At 43.8% G+C, this 18,711-nt stretch overlaps 1 protein-coding gene across 2 annotated transcripts in view; it reads left to right on the forward strand.

Moving 5' to 3' along the window:
• The window catches only part of ORC1 (origin recognition complex subunit 1), a 152,220-nt gene extending 136,554 nt beyond the window's left edge, over nt 1-15,666 (forward strand). For both annotated transcript variants that reach the window (XM_088462246.1, XM_088462247.1), the window contains exons 16-18: nt 1,816-1,982; nt 14,459-14,546; nt 15,342-15,666. In XM_088462246.1, coding sequence (XP_088318372.1) covers nt 1,816-1,982; nt 14,459-14,546; nt 15,342-15,536 — 450 coding nt within the window. In that variant the 3' untranslated portion in view covers nt 15,537-15,666. The remainder of the gene's footprint in view (nt 1-1,815; nt 1,983-14,458; nt 14,547-15,341) is intronic.
• The last annotated feature ends 3,045 nt before the right edge of the window (nt 15,667-18,711 follow it).

Consider the following 18,711-nt stretch of genomic DNA (forward strand, 5'->3'; position numbering starts at 1 on the left):
GCGGCATTCGTGGACGCACTGGCAGTAAAATGAGACTTCAAGCTGGGGTATCTCTTTCCTCCAAATTCCCTCCTCTCAAGAGTTCTCTGGAAATTCAAGTAGGAAGGCGGGACTAATTTTAGTGTGTCTGGCTTAGCCCAGATGTCATTGGTTCACCAACATACAGAATCTATCCATAGACAGTCCGTATCCTCTTCCTCTATGGCAGGATCTGTTAACGCAGGGTCCATGCCTGCATTCGGATTTACCTTGTCTAGCTTTGACGGCGTGGCTCTTGAATCTTCCATCTTGAGAGCCAAAGGTTTCTCCAGCTCTGTGTTTCAAATGATGCTTAGAGCACAAAAGCCTGCCTCTGCCCACATCTATTACAGGGTTTGGCGTTCTTTTGGTCAATGGTGTTCCCACAGAAAGTATGACCCTAAGGTGTTTAGGGTTTTCCGGGTCCTGACTTTTCTCCAGGCTCGGTTAGACCTTGGTCTCTGCATGGCCACTGTGAGAGTGCAGGTTTCTGCATTGTTAGTCTAGTTCCAGACAAAGATTGCTTCATTACCAGTGTTAGAATTTTTTTTTAGGGAGTTTTGCAAGCTCAGCCTCCTTTTGTCCCACCGGTAGCACTGTGGGATCTGGCTTTGCTTCTTAAGGGGCTACAAGCTCCCCCATTTGAACCTCCTTACTCTGTAGACTTGAAATGGTTGACAGCGAAGACACTTTCTCCTCGCTTTCTCTTCTGCACTGATGTGGCAGCGCTTTCTTGTTGCTCCCCATGTTTATTTTTCCCCGGGATAGAGCTGTTCTTCGTACAAGGGAGGGTTACCTTCCTAAGGTAGTGTCTTGTTGTATATGAAGAAATTGTAGTTCCAGCTTTTCAGGCTCCAGACCTCTATTGGTAGGTGAAGCCTCCCTGGATGTATTTTGTTCTCTCCGTATCTATGTGGAGCGTATAAACTCTGTTATGAAATCAAATGCTTATTTTTTCTTATTTTTTTTTTTTTATTATTATTATTATTATTATTTGGCTTTCACAAACGAGGATGGCCAGCTAACAAGCAGATCTTGGCTCAATGGTTACATATGACTATCTCTCAGGTGTACACACAGGCTGATCTCCCTGTCACAAACATGGTGACAGCACATTCTACTCGAACTGAAGGACCAACGTGGACATTTAGTCGTGGTGCCTCTGTTGAACAATTGTGCAAGGCAGCCACGTGGTCTTCTGTCCACACTTTTCTTATGTTCTATACCTTTGATACTTTTGCCTCTCAGGATTCTTACTTTGGGCGACGAGTTCTCATTTCTGCTCAGGAGCGTCCCCCCACCCTTAGGGGAACTGCTTTAGGACATCCCCATGGTATCGCTGTGGATCCCAATGGATCCTGAAGAAGAAAATTTGGAGTTATGGTAGACTTGCATAGATAACTCCTTTTCTTCGAGGTCCATAGGGTCCACAGGGCACCCACCCTGACGCACCTGGCTGCATTGGGTATTTTTTCTTTCTGTCACGGATTCCCTCATCTTCTATGAGAGTGCTTCTTGTGTACGATTGCTCTTCCTTTTCCTCTTTCCTTCTCCTGCCTTGAGGCTTGTTCACAAAACTGAAGGCCTGTGGCTGGGGTATATATGGAGGAGGACCTGAGGCATCCTGGTAGCTGAAAGCTCTAACTGTTTGGTGCCTGGATCTCCAACCACATTACCCCATGGTATCCCTGTGGACCCTATGGACCTCGAAGAGATAAGTTATCAATGGTAATTCTACCTTGACTCGTTTTTTTTTTTGCTTTCTTAAAGTGTTACTATCTCTATTCAATTGTTCAGGTGGCTGCTTTATCTGGTGACGCACGTCGTTGTCTGGACATCTGTCGTAGGGCCACAGAGATCTGCGAGTTCTCTAACAAGAAGAATGAATCGTCCATAGTGAAAATGCTTCATGTCATAGAGGCCCTGGATGAAATGTTCTCTTCTCCCTATGTCATGGCAATTAGGTAACTACAAAACAGATTTTACACCTGTACACACATACTTAAAATGGTAAAATAATGTATATTGAACAACTTTTAATCCTTTTAAATTGATCTGCACAGAAATTATATTGTGTGATTTAGTTGTGTGTCCATTTTGACTTCCTGCTGTATTTATTTAAGCATATACATTTAGAGCTTAATGTCCAATTATATAGCTGTATATCGTTTATCCAACAAACTTTGTCCAAACCGATAAATAGTGTAGGCTCACGTTAGGGTAGTTGGGAGCTCCAACATTAGGGTTCCAGGACAGAAGGCAGCCCAGGAGACATGACACTGCAGCTAGTAGGTCTTGGATGCTAGACAACGCCCCAGATGAGTCAGGCCGCAATGGGAGGTGGACTGGGGTCCATGAAGTGAATGCCTGACCACAGAACCGGGGAACGTCCAAGTCACTTGCAGCCCTGTCCTCGTTATTCTAATTTGGTTAAGTAGCAAAATTAATTTTAATTCAAAATTATTTTAACTTATACATTTTGTTTTGTTTCCAATATATATGCATGATGATCCTGCTCCCTACAGGTTGAAACATGTCTTCTAAAATCCCCCCCCCCTTCAACAATTTGCTGATGTTTGGGATACAGGTGGGGGAAGTCTGGTGAGATGGTCTTCACTGTAAAATTACCCCACTTTGAAAATCTCTGTTGGGACCAGACTTGTGTCGTGGTCCCTGAGGCCCTGCCATCTTCCTACAAAGGAAATACATGCTACTGCCAACTCTGCACTACGCAGAGGGACTTGCTTCATTTTCAGTTAGTGCTGTATATTTGTGGTCAACCCTCAACAACACAGGGTGGTGTCCAGGTGACGTAGTTATTTTTCAGTTGGTGGAAGACCTTTAACAGGATGGACGACCTATTTCATCAGTGCAGACACCAGATCTAAGATATACACTGATTAGACCATGTAAATTGTTACATGATATCCTAGTCATTTGGAACAGAGAGGAAAATAAGTATATCACACCCAATTACACTACCTGCTTAATTTGCAAGTGCCGCTGTGGGGTTTACAGGAGTAGTATGAAGATTATAATGCCTATGTGATCGGATTCTCTTGTAGGCATGCTCAAGGAGGGCATAGGGGGCCACAATACATTTGGCAGCCTTACTGTGACATTGTCTGCTTGTAAGCAAGGTGCACAGTCCTCCACATCCAGACTGTAAATCCCATCATACAGATCTTCTTTAGACACTGTCAGCTGTCGATTGAAGACAGCAGCAGAACCGCAGAAATTTGTAACTAAACTGCAAAATCTCCTTCCTGAAACTTTTGTTTCACTTGCATTAATTCCTTCTCAATGCTTCAGTTAAAGAAAAGCAAAAGAATCAAACACTACCCCCCGCCTCCACCTATATAACTGTGAACTCTGTGTCTGAGGGGTCTTTTTTTTACTGACTTATATGTGATTTAAATCTCAGCCTGTCTACAATTCCCTCTCATTCTAAGAGTTGTATTTTCCATACGTCCTTTGTTATTGTATGCCTTTGTCCCAATGTTTGTGAGAAGGTTCCCGCTTCGAAATCCAACCCAAAAAAAGGGAAAACTGTGTGCAAAATATCCAGGCGCTAGGTTGGACCAGGGCCCTCTTTGTGAGGCAGTGGCTCAGTGTCCTCACTCAGATGGGTGCCTCATGAGACATGGCTGAGCAACTTGGGCTGCTGATATAACACAAGTTGGGGATAGGCTACCTCTGGCACTCCAGCTGCTGTGGAGCTATACATCCCAGCATGTGTTGGAACATTTTTAGCTGCCTTAGCAGCAACCCTATGGCTGGGCATGCTGGGATGTGTAGTTCTACAGCAGCTGGAGTGCCACAGATTGCCTACCCCTCACATAAGCCTTGTGGGGACTGCCCAAACAGGACTCTTCATTCTGCTCAATTGCTGGGACCTTCAGTTAGTGCTGAGGTAACCCTTTCTATTCTACCCCAGGAAAGATGATTTCGGAGGACCTTCAGTTAGTGCTGAGATAACCCTGTCTATTCTACACCAGGAAAGATGATTTCGGAGGACCTTCAGTTAGTGCTGAGGTAACCATGTCTATTTTACACCAGGAAAGATGATTTCGGAGGACCTTCAGTTAGTGCTGAGGTAACCATGTCTATTCTACACCAGGAAAGATGATTTCTGAAGAACGTGCCTGGTCTATCTTGCTCTTGTGATTGCTTAGCGCAGATGTTAGACCACGCTTCCATCTCTCTGAATCGGCAGCGTCGGCTTCCAATGTCCTTAGTCAGATGGAGGCTGTATATACCCTGACTCTGACCCTGAGTTCTCTACAATCGCAAAGAAAGACCCGGTTAGTACACTTGGTGTAGATGTCTTGTTACCTGCAGTTACAATGTTAAGGAAGGTGAGAAGCCAGGAAGAAAAGACCAGTTTTTGCTTTAACATCCTCCCCTCATTTGGACGATCTCGTCAGTGAAAAGTGGTTACATCCCAACAAGAAGTTTTATTTCCAGAAAACTGTTTTTTGCTTCTTAATCCCTTCTCTGCCAAGGACAAGTCTAGAGTGGGAGCCTTTATTCCCAGCTTTTCTAAAACAACGAAGACCCTACTTCCAGTCTCAAGGTGCATTGCAGTTGTCCTTCAGGACAGATTTCGGAGCCGTTGGACGCCCACAAAGTCTGTGCTCTTGGAGCAGTGTTCATTGCTGTGACCATACTGCAATCCATTCTGCTGGGTCAAACGGTAAAGGTCCATTTGCAATGAAGGAAAGAGCCCACATAATGAGAGGGGCTAAATGGAACATTACTACCTGACGGTAATATTCATCCCAGGTGTGCACAGTTAGGGAATCTTAGGTAATCAACCTCCTTAGTCACTGGAACTGCAGCAAGGGGGACTTGGGAATCCATCTGGAAGTTTTCCAGCAGCTAGTGGACAATTCGTGTCACCTGGACGTCACATTGGCATCCAGGCTGAACACAAGGTTGAGCATTACTGGTCCATGGATTCAAAGGCATTCTTAATAGACGTCATGGTGGTGCCGTAGAACTACCTTCTTCATTTATCTATTCCTTCTGGAAGTCATGCTACTGAGCGTTCTAAAAAGGTAAAAGGAAAGAGCTGGTCATACAATGCTAGTGGCTCCAGAGTAACCACCCAGGTGTACTCTGATCCTCTGCCATCTGTGACACCTTCCACTGGTACCAGATCTACTCATTCAATGTACGTTTCATCATCTCGCATTACCTTGTTTAGCTTTCATGGTGGCTGCTTCAGTGCTATCTGCTCTGAGAGCCAATAAGTCTTTCTCCACTTGGCTATATCATGGAGTTAAAAAGATTAATTTCACCTGGTGGGAAAATAATTATTTGCACACACCTCTTCATCTTTCTAGGTTGTGTTATCACTGGATGATTTGTAGGTGGGACCGAGACCTTATTCCTTGAGGTGCAGGTCTCTGCGCTTTTGGTGTTTTTCCAAAAGAAACTGTTAGGAAAGTCTGCTCTTCCGGTATTACTGCAAGGAGAACTGCACATACAACTTCCTATTGTGTCTCGGGTCCTTCCTTGTATTCGGTCCTCATAGCCTTCAACGAATCACCTTTGAACCTCTGAAGTCAACTTGACATTGAACAGGTTAGGTTGGTATCCAATTAGCCCCAATAATTTTTGTCACGAAAAAACCCCCCAAAAAACGAGCAGTTGCGATTTTTGACCGATGGCCTTGAGAAAGAAGTCATGTGAAACGTACGTTTGCTTGTACCAGCCGTACAGAGTCCGTCAAATGTGAACCGGTTATGTTGTTGTTCAGATCAGTAGCAGCAAAATAGTGGGCTCAGTCTGCGAGGGGTAGAAACCTATTTAAACTATTTGTAAAGAGATATGATCATTACACCCCGCATATTCCAAATATATGTGATGCCGGTTTTCAGTGTCCGCTGCACTAGCTCACTAGGAGGTGGGCTTAGCCTATGGACAATAGTGCATGCAATATACGCTGGACACACAAACCATTACCATTATTATATGTATATACCCGCTGTACTAGCTCACCATTACACGGAGGAGTACATCACACTGCTGTTAATAAGCTGACATCTATATCTATAACGTACCCCGGATACACTGACAATCAGCGTTATTAACCATCAACAAACGCGCTGTAACAATCTGCATATCTATTGCACTAGCTGAATACTACAGGGTGGCCCGAGCCTGTGAGGAGAAAAAAGCTGACATATACATATATAGTACACCTGGGATATACTGACAATCAGCGACTAAACTATCCTGTTCCCTCTATAACGCCGTAACATTACATATACCGATCATCAACAGCTGGATAATAGCCTTAACCAATGAGAAATAAACCATACAGATATATATGGGATTATATCATACAGGCTGTATACCCCGTACTGTATGTATTATATGCTGCAGTGATCTTAGTGATAACTACACAGAGTTACTAACAGAAGCCTGTGAGGGGTAGGAGACATCACTAATGAGAAATAAACCATACAGATATATATGGGATTATATCATACAGGCTGTATACCCCGTACTGTATGTATTATATGCTGCAGTGATCTTAGTGATAACTACACAGAGTTACTAACAGAAGCCTGTGAGGGGTAGGAGGCATCACTAATGAGAAATAAACCATACAGATATATATGGGATTATATACAGGCTGTATACCCCGTACTGTACATATTATATGCTGCAGTGATCTTAGTGATAACTACACAGAGTTACTAACAGAAGCCTGTGAGGGGTAGGAGACATCACTAATGAGAAATAAACCATACAGATATATATGGGATTATATCATACAGGCTGTATACCCCGTACTGTATGTATTATATGCTGCAGTGATCTTAGTGATAACTACACAGAGTTACTAACAGAAGCCTGTGAGGGGTAGGAGACATCACTAATGAGAAATAAACCATACAGGTATATATGGGATTATATCATACAGGCTGTATACCCCGTACTGTATGTATTATATGCTGCAGTGATCTTAGTGATAACTACACAGAGTTACTAACAGAAGCCTGTGAGGGGTAGGAGACATTACTAATGAGAAATAAACCATACAGATATATATGGGATTATATACAGGCTGTATACCCCGTACTGTACATATTATATGCTGCAGTGATCTTAGTGATAACTACACAGAGTTACTAACAGAAGCCTGTGAGGGGTAGGAGACATCACTAATGAGAAATAAACCATACAGGTATATATGGGATTATATCATACAGGCTGTATACCCTGTACTGTATGTATTATATGCTGCAGTGATCTTAGTGATAACTACACAGAGTTACTAACAGAAGCCTGTGAGGGGTAGGAGGCATCACTAATGAGAAATAAACCATACAGATATATATGGGATTATATACAGGCTGTATACCCCGTACTGTACATATTATATGCTGCAGTGATCTTAGTGATAACTACACAGAGTTACTAACAGAAGCCTGTGAGGGGTAGGAGACATCACTAATGAGAAATAAACCATACAGGTATATATGGGATTATATCATACAGGCTGTATACCCCGTACTGTATGTATTATATGCTGCAGTGATCTTAGTGATAACTACACAGAGTTACTAACAGAAGCCTGTGAGGGGTAGGAGACATCACTAATGAGAAATAAACCATACAGGTATATATGGGATTATATCATACAGGCTGTATACCCCGTACTGTATGTATTATATGCTGCAGTGATCTTAGTGATAACTACACAGAGTTACTAACAGAAGCCTGTGAGGGGTAGGAGACATCACTAATGAGAAATAAACCATACAGATATATATGGGATTATATCATACAGGCTGTATACCCCGTACTGTATGTATTATATGCTGCAGTGATCTTAGTGATAACTACACAGAGTTACTAACAGAAGCCTGTGAGGGGTAGGAGACATCACTAATGAGAAATAAACCATACAGGTATATATGGGATTATATCATACAGGCTGTATACCCCGTACTGTATGTATTATATGCTGCAGTGATCTTAGTGATAACTACACAGAGTTACTAACAGAAGCCTGTGAGGGGTAGGAGGCATCACTAATGAGAAATAAACCATACAGGTATATATGGGATTATATCATACAGGCTGTATACCCCGTACTGTATGTATTATATGCTGCAGTGATCTTAGTGATAACTACACAGAGTTACTAACAGAAGCCTGTGAGGGGTAGGAGGCATCACTAATGAGAAATAAACCATACAGATATATATGGGATTATATACAGGCTGTATACCCCGTACTGTACATATTATATGCTGCAGTGATCTTAGTGATAACTACACAGAGTTACTAACAGAAGCCTGTGAGGGGTAGGAGGCATCACTAATGAGAAATAAACCATACAGATATATATGGGATTATATCATACAGGCTGTATACCCCGTACTGTATGTATTATATGCTGCAGTGATCTTAGTGATAACTACACAGAGTTACTAACAGAAGCCTGTGAGGGGTAGGAGACATCACTAATGAGAAATAAACCATACAGGTATATATGGGATTATATCATACAGGCTGTATACCCCGTACTGTATGTATTATATGCTGCAGTGATCTTAGTGATAACTACACAGAGTTACTAACAGAAGCCTGTGAGGGGTAGGAGACATTACTAATGAGAAATAAACCATACAGATATATATGGGATTATATACAGGCTGTATACCCCGTACTGTACATATTATATGCTGCAGTGATCTTAGTGATAACTACACAGAGTTACTAACAGAAGCCTGTGAGGGGTAGGAGACATCACTAATGAGAAATAAACCATACAGGTATATATGGGATTATATCATACAGGCTGTATACCCTGTACTGTATGTATTATATGCTGCAGTGATCTTAGTGATAACTACACAGAGTTACTAACAGAAGCCTGTGAGGGGTAGGAGGCATCACTAATGAGAAATAAACCATACAGATATATATGGGATTATATACAGGCTGTATACCCCGTACTGTACATATTATATGCTGCAGTGATCTTAGTGATAACTACACAGAGTTACTAACAGAAGCCTGTGAGGGGTAGGAGACATCACTAATGAGAAATAAACCATACAGGTATATATGGGATTATATCATACAGGCTGTATACCCCGTACTGTATGTATTATATGCTGCAGTGATCTTAGTGATAACTACACAGAGTTACTAACAGAAGCCTGTGAGGGGTAGGAGACATCACTAATGAGAAATAAACCATACAGGTATATATGGGATTATATCATACAGGCTGTATACCCCGTACTGTATGTATTATATGCTGCAGTGATCTTAGTGATAACTACACAGAGTTACTAACAGAAGCCTGTGAGGGGTAGGAGACATCACTAATGAGAAATAAACCATACAGATATATATGGGATTATATCATACAGGCTGTATACCCCGTACTGTATGTATTATATGCTGCAGTGATCTTAGTGATAACTACACAGAGTTACTAACAGAAGCCTGTGAGGGGTAGGAGGCATCACTAATGAGAAATAAACCATACAGATATATATGGGATTATATCATACAGGCTGTATACCCCGTACTGTATGTATTATATGCTGCAGTGATCTTAGTGATAACTACACAGAGTTACTAACAGAAGCCTGTGAGGGGTAGGAGACATTACTAATGAGAAATAAACCATACAGATATATATGGGATTATATACAGGCTGTATACCCCGTACTGTACATATTATATGCTGCAGTGATCTTAGTGATAACTACACAGAGTTACTAACAGAAGCCTGTGAGGGGTAGGAGACATCACTAATGAGAAATAAACCATACAGGTATATATGGGATTATATCATACAGGCTGTATACCCTGTACTGTATGTATTATATGCTGCAGTGATCTTAGTGATAACTACACAGAGTTACTAACAGAAGCCTGTGAGGGGTAGGAGGCATCACTAATGAGAAATAAACCATACAGATATATATGGGATTATATACAGGCTGTATACCCCGTACTGTACATATTATATGCTGCAGTGATCTTAGTGATAACTACACAGAGTTACTAACAGAAGCCTGTGAGGGGTAGGAGACATCACTAATGAGAAATAAACCATACAGGTATATATGGGATTATATCATACAGGCTGTATACCCCGTACTGTATGTATTATATGCTGCAGTGATCTTAGTGATAACTACACAGAGTTACTAACAGAAGCCTGTGAGGGGTAGGAGACATCACTAATGAGAAATAAACCATACAGATATATATGGGATTATATCATACAGGCTGTATACCCCGTACTGTATGTATTATATGCTGCAGTGATCTTAGTGATAACTACACAGAGTTACTAACAGAAGCCTGTGAGGGGTAGGAGACATCACTAATGAGAAATAAACCATACAGATATATATGGGATTATATACAGGCTGTATACCCCGTACTGTACATATTATATGCTGCAGTGATCTTAGTGATAACTACACAGAGTTACTAACAGAAGCCTGTGAGGGGTAGGAGGCATCACTAATGAGAAATAAACCATACAGATATATATGGGATTATATCATACAGGCTGTATACCCCGTACTGTATGTATTATATGCTGCAGTGATCTTAGTGATAACTACACAGAGTTACTAACAGAAGCCTGTGAGGGGTAGGAGACATTACTAATGAGAAATAAACCATACAGATATATATGGGATTATATACAGGCTGTATACCCCGTACTGTACATATTATATGCTGCAGTGATCTTAGTGATAACTACACAGAGTTACTAACAGAAGCCTGTGAGGGGTAGGAGACATCACTAATGAGAAATAAACCATACAGGTATATATGGGATTATATCATACAGGCTGTATACCCTGTACTGTATGTATTATATGCTGCAGTGATCTTAGTGATAACTACACAGAGTTACTAACAGAAGCCTGTGAGGGGTAGGAGACATCACTAATGAGAAATAAACCATACAGGTATATATGGGATTATATCATACAGGCTGTATACCCCGTACTGTATGTATTATATGCTGCAGTGATCTTAGTGATAACTACACAGAGTTACTAACAGAAGCCTGTGAGGGGTAGGAGACATTACTAATGAGAAATAAACCATACAGATATATATGGGATTATATACAGGCTGTATACCCCGTACTGTATGTATTATATGCTGCAGTGATCTTAGTGATAACTACACAGAGTTACTAACAGAAGCCTGTGAGGGGTAGGAGACATCACTAATGAGAAATAAACCATACAGGTATATATGGGATTATATCATACAGGCTGTATACCCCGTACTGTACATATTATATGCTGAAGTGATCTTAGTGATAACTACACAGAGTTACTAACAGAAGCCTGTGAGGGGTAGGAGACATTACTAATGAGAAAGCCGTATATAATATGTATGTATTATATCCTGAAAGCAAACATTATAAATAATTTAGCAATCCTGCCTCCTATTTCATCGGTGGTGGGCAGGGATAACATGTAAAAATTAGCCATACTCAGCAATTAATGTTATAACGACTACAAGATCACGTATATCTGTTCATATTGATATAATGGTAAATCTCGTTCACTCAATGATTAGTGAAAAAAAAAACTAGATAAGATAACATCACTGATTGCTAAATACAAATAAAAGAACAGATAATCTATATATACTCTAGCATTATAATTGATCGATTCAGACAGACAGGAGAGTTGTCAGACTCCCTGAGAATGTGTGACCTGCCCCATTGCAACTATGTTGAGATATAGATTCTATTAGGAGAAAGTAACACTGATTATGTTGCAATTCAGCTAAATGATATCAGGTATAAATGGATTATGTGTATCATTCCGGGACCGATGTCTAACTGGGAACTTAAATTGAGTATAATAGTACACATAAATTGAGTATAATACAAAATATTTGTGAGAAAAGAATTCAAAGATTTCTATATGCAAACACTGATTATACAGACCTGTATTGGTATAGTGATTTTTTTAACACATTTCTAACCTTAAATCATACTTTCTATATATCTATATCTTCCTTTTTTTAATATTTTAGACTGTAACCCATTTTTTAATACCAATAATAAAAACTATATTTTACATATGTAGTGTTCCCTCTAGATCCGGCGGGAGGCCGAGAAGGGGCGTGGTCATCGGAAAAGGGGGCGTGTCTATAAGACGCGTCCCCTTTTCGTCACTCTTGGGGGCGTGCCCGGCACTTGCGGACCCGCCGGGCAGCCCCCAAGCCCTGCAGACAGGGAGAATAGATGCCGGGCGCATGCGCCCGGCGTCTATTCTCCGGCGGTGACCGAGTCACCGCATGTTTCTCCACCCGCGGGACACTGCGTCCCGCGGGTGAGAACGGCTCCCGCAGGCTGTTAGGGCAGGGCGCTTTTTGCCCTCCAGAAGGAGGGCAGGGCGCCGCGCCGCGCCCCGCTAAAACAGCCTAGCGGGAACGCTACATATGTGCATCAATACGAGACAACCTTTTCTAGTCTTCCTACAATAAGTTATCTGAACTGTTCTCCGTGATGCCACCCCTGCAAGTACCCACGCTTTGGATGTAGTCGGGGTACTTCAGTTTTATGTATGCAGGACAAAGATTTGTGGCAGACTGGCAACCTCTTTATTCTATGATTTTCATATAAAGGGGTCTGGTAGTCATCAGAGCAAACACCATGGAGCTAGGCCAGAGGTTCCCAAATGTGGTCCTCAAGGCTCCCCAACAGGCCAGGTTTTAGAGACATCCATGGTTGATCACAGGTGACTTAATTAGTACCTCAATCAGTTTGATCTAACCACCTGTGCTCACACCTGATCTGTTGGGGAGCCTTGAGGTCCGTGTCTGGGAACCTCTGACCTAGCCTGTTATCCTCCAACCATGCATTGGAGCAGGTTAGCCTATGTCAGAAGATACTGGAGCCCCGTTGGCTAGGTCTGTGTGGTCTTTGTGAGTGGTGAGACATGGGGTACAGTTCTGCAAAGCACCACCTCATCCTTTGTTTCTCTTGTGGTGGGTTTTCTTCTGCTCTCCTAGTTTGGTGGTTGTGCAAGAGTCCGTTCTCCTCCTTTATTCCCTCTCTGGGGCTGAAGTCACATCTGGGTTATAGAGGAGGAAGAGCCTTAAATGCAAAAGTTTTATTTGAAAGTGCCGAGGCTCCTTGTGCCATCTGTTCTACCCCCAGTGTCACCAGTGCCCACCATAGAATCGGAGATGAGATTTTACAGTAAATACAAAAATACTAATTTCATAATGTTTGATGGATTTGTAGTTACAATTTCTGATAACACAACGACACAATACTAACCTATTCCCGTCTCGCAAAATGTTCTTAAGCTGGGTACACCCCTGACAGATATATCTGCAGATGATGGTTGTTCATACACACTGACCGATCATCATCTGGCCGGGGGTCGTGTCACACCCTCCTCCTCATGGCCTCTGCTGCAAGTGTATGGGCGCTGGTCTGGCTGCCTGTACACACGTTGGACAGATATATCTGCCATTGGCTGTGCAGCACAGCCGACGCGACGTTCAGACGTATCGCTGGTACACACAGTCTGACGGGCACACAATATATTGGCCAATATATCTGCCAGCGTGTTCTCGGCATTACATACATTTTTATTTGATCTAATGTTTAACAGCATCACCTGGAGGTGTGAAAGCATTTCTCTCATATCAAGGCAGCAAACACTCAGTGTCCATTACATTCTGTATCAATGAATACATACAATATGCAACAAGATGTACATGTAGTTATAATGCTTGACTATAGGTATGGCATGAATAGTCTTACTATAATCACACATTGCTCTTATACACAGCCTGTGTCCATCTTACAGAGACCGAAGTGTTATAAGGAGACAGAATCCACTGGCTGCATATAGAGCAGAAACAACGTGTATGAATGTTCCTTGTGCAGCCCAATGAAATAAATAACTAGTGCTCTTTAAGCCACACTTGTCTGCACGATAAGCACACGTCACACGGGCTATCCATCTTCACACTTGTCTGCACAATAAGCACACGTCACACGGACTATCCATCTTCACACTTGTCTGTACGATAAGCACACGTCACACGGACTATCCATCTTCACACTTGTCTGTACGATAAGCACACGTCACACGGACTATCCATCTTCACACTTGTCTGTACGATAAGCACACGTCACACGGACTATCCATCTTCACACTTGTCTGCACGATAAGCACACGTCACACGGACTATCCATCTTCACACTTGTCTGCACGATAAGCACACGTCACACGGACTATCCATCTTCACACTTGTCTGCACGATAAGCACACGTCACACGGACTATCCATCTTCACACTTGTCTGCACGATAAGCACACGGATTATCCATGTTCACACTAGTCTGCACGATAAGCACACGGACTATCCATGTTCATAACTTGTCTCCCCAGGAACTCCTCCGTGCTGGAACAGGCCTTCCTCAGAGCGGTGATGGCGGAGTTCAGAAGGTCTGGATTTGAAGAGGCTACTTTCCAGCAGGTGCGTTTGTCCTATTTATGTGTATTCATCCCTCTCTGTATAGTGCAGACTGATGTCATTATCCCAGTGGTATCCTCTGGCTCATCTTCAGCCCCATACCTCTCTGCATTGCCAAATATGTCATTGGTGACTACTTTCCTAATCTGGGTGTTTCTATTCAATGGCAGAATGGACATATCCTAATTTACAATACAGCCCCTACCTCAATTCACAAAATTGTACTTTCCCACTGCAAGGACAGCCAGGATCCTAGCGCACCTGCCCCTGACAATGCCGCTCCCGGTTCTCCTCCACTCACCATGGGAACATGAGCTACAAGTGCGCTATTGGCCTCTAGACACGGGATGGGCTCTGGATACAGACACCTGTCAGTAGGTATCCTGACCGTCCCGTTCTCTCTACCCCTAACCGTCCCTCCCCGGTGCCTGAACCTAACCCTTCCCCCAACTCACCTTCGGGGCGTCGCAATTGACAGGTGTCGGGATTCCAGCGCCGGTATTCTAAGCGCCGACATCCCCTGTGTCGGGATATTGAACGTATCCCCCTAGACACACAGCAAGAAAGGGAAGTGTTATGTAAAAGAGACAACACGACTTCTATACACTCGTGTGTGTGTATGTATGTATGTGTGTGTGTGTGTGTGTATATATATATATATATATATATATATATATATATATATATCCATTATAGGTTCTTCCATCTCTGATTGCTGCTGATGTAGAGCGAGAGCACGCACAATTCTCTGTAATACGTTTAGTCCTGATCTGTGGCTGAAATGAGCATTTATTGCAGGTATATCACCAGCACATGGCACTGTGCAGGCTGGAGGGAATGCAGCCTCCGTCCATGTCAGACACCATGGCGGTATGTCTACGGCTCGGAGCCTCTCGTCTTCTCTTGGTGGAGTCCAGCAGGAACGACTTGCAGTTGCGAGTAAGGATCAATGTCAGCCAGGATGATATCATGTATGCCCTAAGGGAAGACTGACATGAATGTGGACTGAGATCAGATATACAGAACATGCAGCAAATCAGAGTGTAAATAGTATTTTAAATCTGTGTTTATTATTTGTGACTCAGTTTTATCGTAACATAATAAAGCTTTATATATGTTTTAATTGATGTTTTTATTATGAAACGTTTGGTGTAAGTGTTTTCTCCCATTACATGGCTGCTTTGTTGATTGTTGTGATTTTCCCCACTTTTAGGGGCATATTCAATTAGCTGCTGTAATTTATATATTCTTTAACTGCAGCCCATTGTGCCTAATTTTACATAGTGTGGCTCTCCACCTACCTCTCCTACATAATTTACACCTCCACCTACCTCTCCTACATCACTTACACCTCCACCTACCTCTCCTACATAATTTACACCTCCACATACCTCTCCTACATAATTTACACCTCCACCTACCTCTCCTACATAATTTACACCTCCACCTACCTCTCCTACATCACTTACACCTCCACCTACCTCTCCTACATCATTTACACCTCCACATACCTCTCCTACATAATTTACACCTCCACCTACCTCTCCTACATAATTTACACCTCCACCTACCTCTCCTACATCATTTACACCTCCACATACCTCTCCTACATCATTTACACCTCCACATACCTCTCCTACATCATTTACACCTCCACCTACCTGTCCTACATCATTTACACCTCCACCTACCTGGCCCCCATCATTTACACCTCCACCTACCTGGCCCCCATCATTTACACCTCCACCTACCTGGCCCCCATCATTTACACCTCCACCTACCTGGCCCCCATCATTTACACCTCCACCTACCTGGCCCCCATCATTTACACCAACACCTACTGTACATGGCCCACATCATTTACACCTCCACCTACCTGGCCCCCATCATTTACACCTCCACCTACCTGGCCCCCATCATTTACACCTCCACCTACCTGGCCCACATCATTTACACCTCCACCTACTGTACATGGCCCACATTTAACCCGTTATTGAGCTTTCTTCCTCCACTAGGGGACACAGTGACTACTCTGTGGTATAGCCTGGAGAGGAGAGATTGGGCACCAAATGGTTAAAGCAATTTACCCACAAGCCAGGGCTCCCCTCCTCTCTACCCCGCTCCCAGGTACTGGACCTTAGTTTTAAGTTTGGTGCCGGCCGGACCTGGGCACCAGTTATTAGGGGGGCTACTTTAGGTTGTCCTCAGTTTTTAGTTACTTAATTATATTTTAAAATTGTTTGAGTGGGCAGCGGAAGGCGTCCTATAGGATTCCCTTACTGCTGCTCCATCACCACAGCGCTGGTGACCGCTGCACTGGCGACTGGGTCAGTGTCTTCGGCCTCGTGACTCCCACTCTACAGGAACCGCAAGCCACAGCCGACGCTCGACGGGGGTTTAAAGATAACATGGCTCCCAGCATGCAGGAAGCCGTTATACAGCGGCTTACACTACTAGAGCTGGAGACCTCTGGCTGTGCTGGTAGTGAAGGCACCCAGGGTCCCGTGCTTTATTACTAGACCACCAGGGAGACTATGTAACAGGGGCGCCGGGGAAGCGGGCGCTTTCCTGTTAGCCCTTCCCTCAAGCCTGAGGTGCGCTCTCCCTTCACAACAGTAAGCAACAGGCTCATCCTCCCTTCTCTCCTCCCCCTCCTGAATGCTGAGCGGCCATTTTAGCCACAATGCCTCAGCGTTGGAGAGAGTTATTGCTCCTTCCTGCTAATTTGGGCTTGTTTGTTGAGCTTTTGACCACTTTCTGCATCAAGTGGTCTGCGTGCTTGGTGTATGTAAGTGTTTTCCTCATTTTGTGCCGCTAGGGATGGTCACTGGGTGAACATACCTTACAGGGATAGATACAGTTTGATTGTATTGATAGCTTTGCTGCCTTTAACTTTCATATCATTTTGTATTATATACTGCACTAATTATATATAATATATATTTCTACTTCAGGGTCCATAGGGGGTCCACAGGGTTGACCTTGGGGTATAGCTGGATCTGGATCCACGGGCACCACGCAGTTAAAGCTTTGCTGCTCCCAGGATGCACTTGGGTCCTTCCTCCTCTATACCCCGGCCACAGGCACCTCAGTTTTAGTTGTCACCCTGTCGCAGTGGGGTTGCAGGAGCAGCCCCATAGCTTTATTTTAAAAGAGAAATTTTTTATTTTTTTCTACTTTTTTTACACTTTTAGAGCGGCAGCATCAGACTGTCCTTTAGGACGTCCACGCTGCCGCTCCTTCTCCCCGCTGGCGGAGATCGCGGCGGGACCCCGGAGCCTGTACTAGCCGGGCTCTGGGGACTCCCTTGACTGCTGCCGGACCCGACGGGGATCAGGTAAGCAGCGGGTCGCGGCGTGCGGCGGCCCGCGGATACTTTTTATGCAGTCACAAGCCTCCGGTCTCTGGGGACAGACCGGAGGCGCTAGCGGCGGCGGGCTCCCCCTCTATTGAGGAATACCCCGCGTGTCCGCTAGACCACCAGGGTAACAGGCTGGTAGCGGGACCGGCAACCCGGGGGTTAATTGCTAGCCAGGGGAGGCAGCCTTCCCTGTCTAGCGGCTCCTCCCCTCAGCTCAGCGCGCCTTTCAACTAGCAGTCTGGCGTCGCTGAGCTGCTCTTATCTTACGGCAACTCCTCCTATGAGGTCTCCGGCGGCCATCTTGACTGGCAGGCATCGCAGACTCCCAGGCGGTATCAAGTGGACCGGTCCCCCTGTGTACCTCTCCCCTGCTAAAGGACAGTGTACACAGCGCTATAGCCCTCCCAGACACTGAATCTGGCCGGTTGATTGTAGCGGAAGGTGCAGTGAGTACTAACTTTTCTGCATTGTATGTGACTATTGCTAGTGCTGCCTGTCTGTGACTTATTCTCCTTGCTGTCAGCTTATAACTATCCCTTTCCTTCTCCTATGGCCCGGCAGGTGTGTGGGGGAAGGGCGTTTTTCTGAGACCCTCACTTATATAAAACACGTATTTGTGGGGTCAGTCACATACTGTTGTGTGCTACACAGTACCATATCTGGGCTGTTGTGTCGCATACTGGTGAGTGCGTGGGTGTTAAAACCGTAATTCCTCTGGTGATACGTATTTCTTGTGATTTACGGTATCATGTCTGATGAGGAGACTGAGCGCTCTGTGGCTCCTGTGTTATTTTCCTGCAGACGCTG

Source organism: Taudactylus pleione, unplaced genomic scaffold (genome assembly GCF_031769625.1).
Source record: "Taudactylus pleione unplaced genomic scaffold, aTauple2 ptg001167l, whole genome shotgun sequence".
Taxonomy (NCBI): domain Eukaryota; kingdom Metazoa; phylum Chordata; class Amphibia; order Anura; family Myobatrachidae; genus Taudactylus; species Taudactylus pleione.